Genomic DNA, 3595 nt, shown 5'->3' with positions numbered 1-3595 from the left:
TTGTAAATGCCATGACAGTCTTAGTAAAAACAGAAGTACATGTCCTTTGCTAACTCTCAATGCCTTCTCTGTCCCTCTACAGGTGCCATCAAACCCAACAAGTGTGGTTTCATGATTGGGCGTGGGCTGACCGGTCGCATCAGGAACGTAAGTTACTTTTCTCCTGCCCTGTTTTCTCGGTCATTTGATGGAAATATTATTATTGAGGGAAGGTCGTTTCTGTTAACTCGCAAAGGGGGCTCTCGTGGCTTAGAGATTAATGTGATCGCATCACCTCTTATTCAAAGGTCCAGGGTTCGAATCGGGTAGTGACGGAAACAATTTCTTCTCTAAAAGTGTCTCCTTTCACCTCGTTCCCTGCTCTCTAGCAATTTCTGTTATCTGCTTTTGTCTCCACTTTCTGCCTCAACCCTCCTTTGCCCTCCCCTCTGGGCTCCAGACTCTCTCTCTGCAGCCTTTCTACTGATACTCCTTGGCGCCTTCTTACTACTGTCTTTCAGCCACACCCCAGATCTTCTGGTAGGAAAGATCTGCACCTAACCTTCTTGGAAAAGGGCAAAAAACCTCGGAGGGCCTTTGTGCAATTTACGCACGTTAAAGATGCCTTGGTAATCTAAAATCGATAAGAGTAGGCTTTGGCCGCAATCCGGGCAAAATTCAAAATTTCCTACCGATTGAAAGTGTCTGGTGTGTCCTGCGCGCTCATATGACCTTATACAGTTGCAAGCGCCGTAAAACAAATACAAAAAACCTCGCATGTAAACCGACGGTTATTCCGCTTATCTCTACCTCAGAATTACAAAACATTACCTTTTGTTGTTCAGACATATCTAATTAAAACAGAATATAGCTTTTAAAGCTGAGCTATAGTTGTTTATTATAAATCCGTGCACTCCGAGGGATCTCAATTCACTATTTAGCGCACAGTTCAACACAATTTTAGCTTCTTGTTTGCCCTTCACTTGAACGTGATGGTGGGGCTTACGATGCACCTTGCACAGGCTTTGTAGGGAGGCTTTTCCAGATAGCAACGGCCTGGACAGTGAACGTTCTGGCAATGAGTAATACTCTTAAGCAAAAGATCTATGCTGGATTTTGTTCGTTTCCAATTGGCGTCATCAACATGTGCTAGCTTTAGGAGACACGTTTCGTACTCCAAGACCACACAGGCTGGAGAGCTGAGACCATAATATTATTACCTATATTATTATGATGCCATCCAAGGCTCTAACGTCATTCTGGTCTACTAAAATGAAGCGCACTCAGATCTGACTTTATTTGGGCTCAAATATAGGGCAAGGAGGGAACAGTATATCACACTCAACTGTTGAGTGACGGGTATATTGACCTTTATTTGTGTGGTAGCGGTGCTCACATGTGCATCGATTTACACACACACACACACACACACACACACACAAATACACACACACACACACACACACACACACACACACACACACACACACACACACACACACACATAGACACAGACACACATATATAGACATTTATATATATATATATATATATATATATATATATATATATATATATATGTGTGTGTGTGTGTGTGTGTATAGTATATATAGCATAAATAAAAAAATAAAACGCAAAGATCGACGGACGGCCATGATAGTGTATTATAATTCACGCTTAAAGGTAAAACACATTCCCGAGAACATCATTTTCAAACGAAGAATGAAAGTAATCAACACACGGCTGTTCTGTAGGGGATAAACTTTTTTTTCAGAAAAGTTAAAACACTATTTTCATCAAGGCATTTGTTGTGAGGTTTTTGGGGTTTTTTTTAAAAAAAACCTATACAGAGACACTTTGTGCTAGGTAACTATCTAAACATTGATGCTTTATTCTCTTCCCCAGTTCAACATCTATGAGGGCTGTGGAAACTTTGCCAACATTGGTGTCTAAGAAGGTGTTACGGACATCAAGCAGCTTGACACTGTTCTCCACCATTTCGGAAAATGAATATCGTTAATTTAAGAAAATTTAAATTTGTTCCTGTCCCCTTTCCTCGACTTCATCTATCATTATTGTTTAAACGCTAGTTTTCTCCCTCGCATAAGAAGAGTGTTTGTATTCGTCAAAATAAAGCTATGATTCCTCGTTTATTAATCTTTTCGTTACTCTTTTCGTTGTTCTGGCACACACACACACATACACACACACACACACACACACACACACACACACACACACACACAAGCTGTCGAGGGAGGAGGAGACTACAGAGGTGACGGGAACATTCTCAGCCTTGTAAAACAGATGGGCACTTCCTATGGCGTCCGGGTCACACTGGAGATGGCGCCTTTCCATTCTGGAGTACAAGGGAATGAGACTGCAGACCATCTATCAAAGACTGGAGTGAGCCTGCTCCAGACAGACACTGCCGCCTCTAACAGACCTGCAAAGGGATTATCCAAGCCAAAAGCAGAGACGAGTGGCTAAGCAGATTGGCCAACGCAGAAACAGGAAGATCTCTCTTCGGGTACATGGACAAACCCAACCCCAAAGACCCCTCGAATCTTGTATGTAGAGCCGATCAGACATTGATCTTCAGAGCCCGCACAGGACACTTACACACCAACTAGCACATAAACAGAACCAACCCCATGTAGGAACCCCATTGCAGACACTGTGACTACCACGAGGAGACCGTTGAACATCTTCTCCTTCAATGCCCAAACCTGACATTTCTTCGACGCAAGCTCCTACACACACCTACAGACTTACAAAGCCTGCTCTACTATGGCGTTGGCCATATGACAAGGACATGTGGTTACTTGAGGGAAACATTGTGCTGCCAAGAGCGAAATGCTCACAGCTAAATTGATTTGAAAACAACAACAACAACAACAACATCCTTCAATAGAAAATACCTCGATTCACCCCGTCCATGCGTCGACTATGTGAAGATATGACAATCCCAGCTGTTATCGCACGTTAAAGAAAGCTGTCACGTTTCATTTAGACACCTGTCAACTAGATGTATAAGTTCAAAATTGAAGATAAAAACATTCTGAACTTTGCATTCCATGTGTTTCCCTTGCTGTAAAATGAATGCTCTACGGCACGCTCCACAGGGAATGGGAATAATTTTACCTTTACAAGACTTTACATCGGAACAATAGGAGAGAAGGACAATAATGCTTTAGGCCATTTGAAACATAACGGCTACTGAAACACCGATGCTTGAAAATATAAATTAAAAGCGATCTGAAATGGCAAAAAGGAGACAAGTATAGCGGCGTTTGTGATGAAACGGCAGGGCCCTTTCTCAGAAGACATGAGCTCAATTCGTTTCTGTGTGTGGTATGGGGTGGGGGACGACCTATCTAGTATCTCAGATTAAAATGTAAGCGTTGGTGGTCTAGTGGTTAGACTCTCAGTTTCCCCCTAGCCATAACTTCGGGGGCTCAAATCCAATCAGGGGCTTGACGTTGCATCCTTGGAAAAGGTACTTTCCACGAATTTTCCCTCCCGGGTGTAAATTAGTACCCTTCTAAAGACGACAGTGAAACGTCTTGTACTTTTTTTTTTAGTTTAAGCACATGAAACCCGCAGCTTGCACAGT

At 42.5% G+C, this 3595-nt stretch overlaps 1 protein-coding gene across 1 annotated transcript in view; it reads left to right on the top strand.

The window, feature by feature from the left end:
* Positions 1-2130, top strand: part of LOC101863667 — a gene marked incomplete in the record, with an annotated part of 20612 nt that extends 18482 nt beyond the window's left edge. Inside the window, 2 exon segments of the mRNA XM_005097946.3 lie at positions 83-147; positions 1885-2130. Of these exon segments, the coding sequence (XP_005098003.2) occupies positions 83-147; positions 1885-1932 (113 nt within the window).
* Between the last annotated feature and the right edge of the window lie 1465 nt (positions 2131-3595).

The sequence above is a fragment of the Aplysia californica genome, unplaced genomic scaffold (genome assembly GCF_000002075.1).
Source record: "Aplysia californica isolate F4 #8 unplaced genomic scaffold, AplCal3.0 scaffold00168, whole genome shotgun sequence".
NCBI lineage: Eukaryota > Metazoa > Mollusca > Gastropoda > Aplysiida > Aplysiidae > Aplysia > Aplysia californica.
This window is presented reverse-complemented; position numbering and strand designations above follow the sequence as displayed.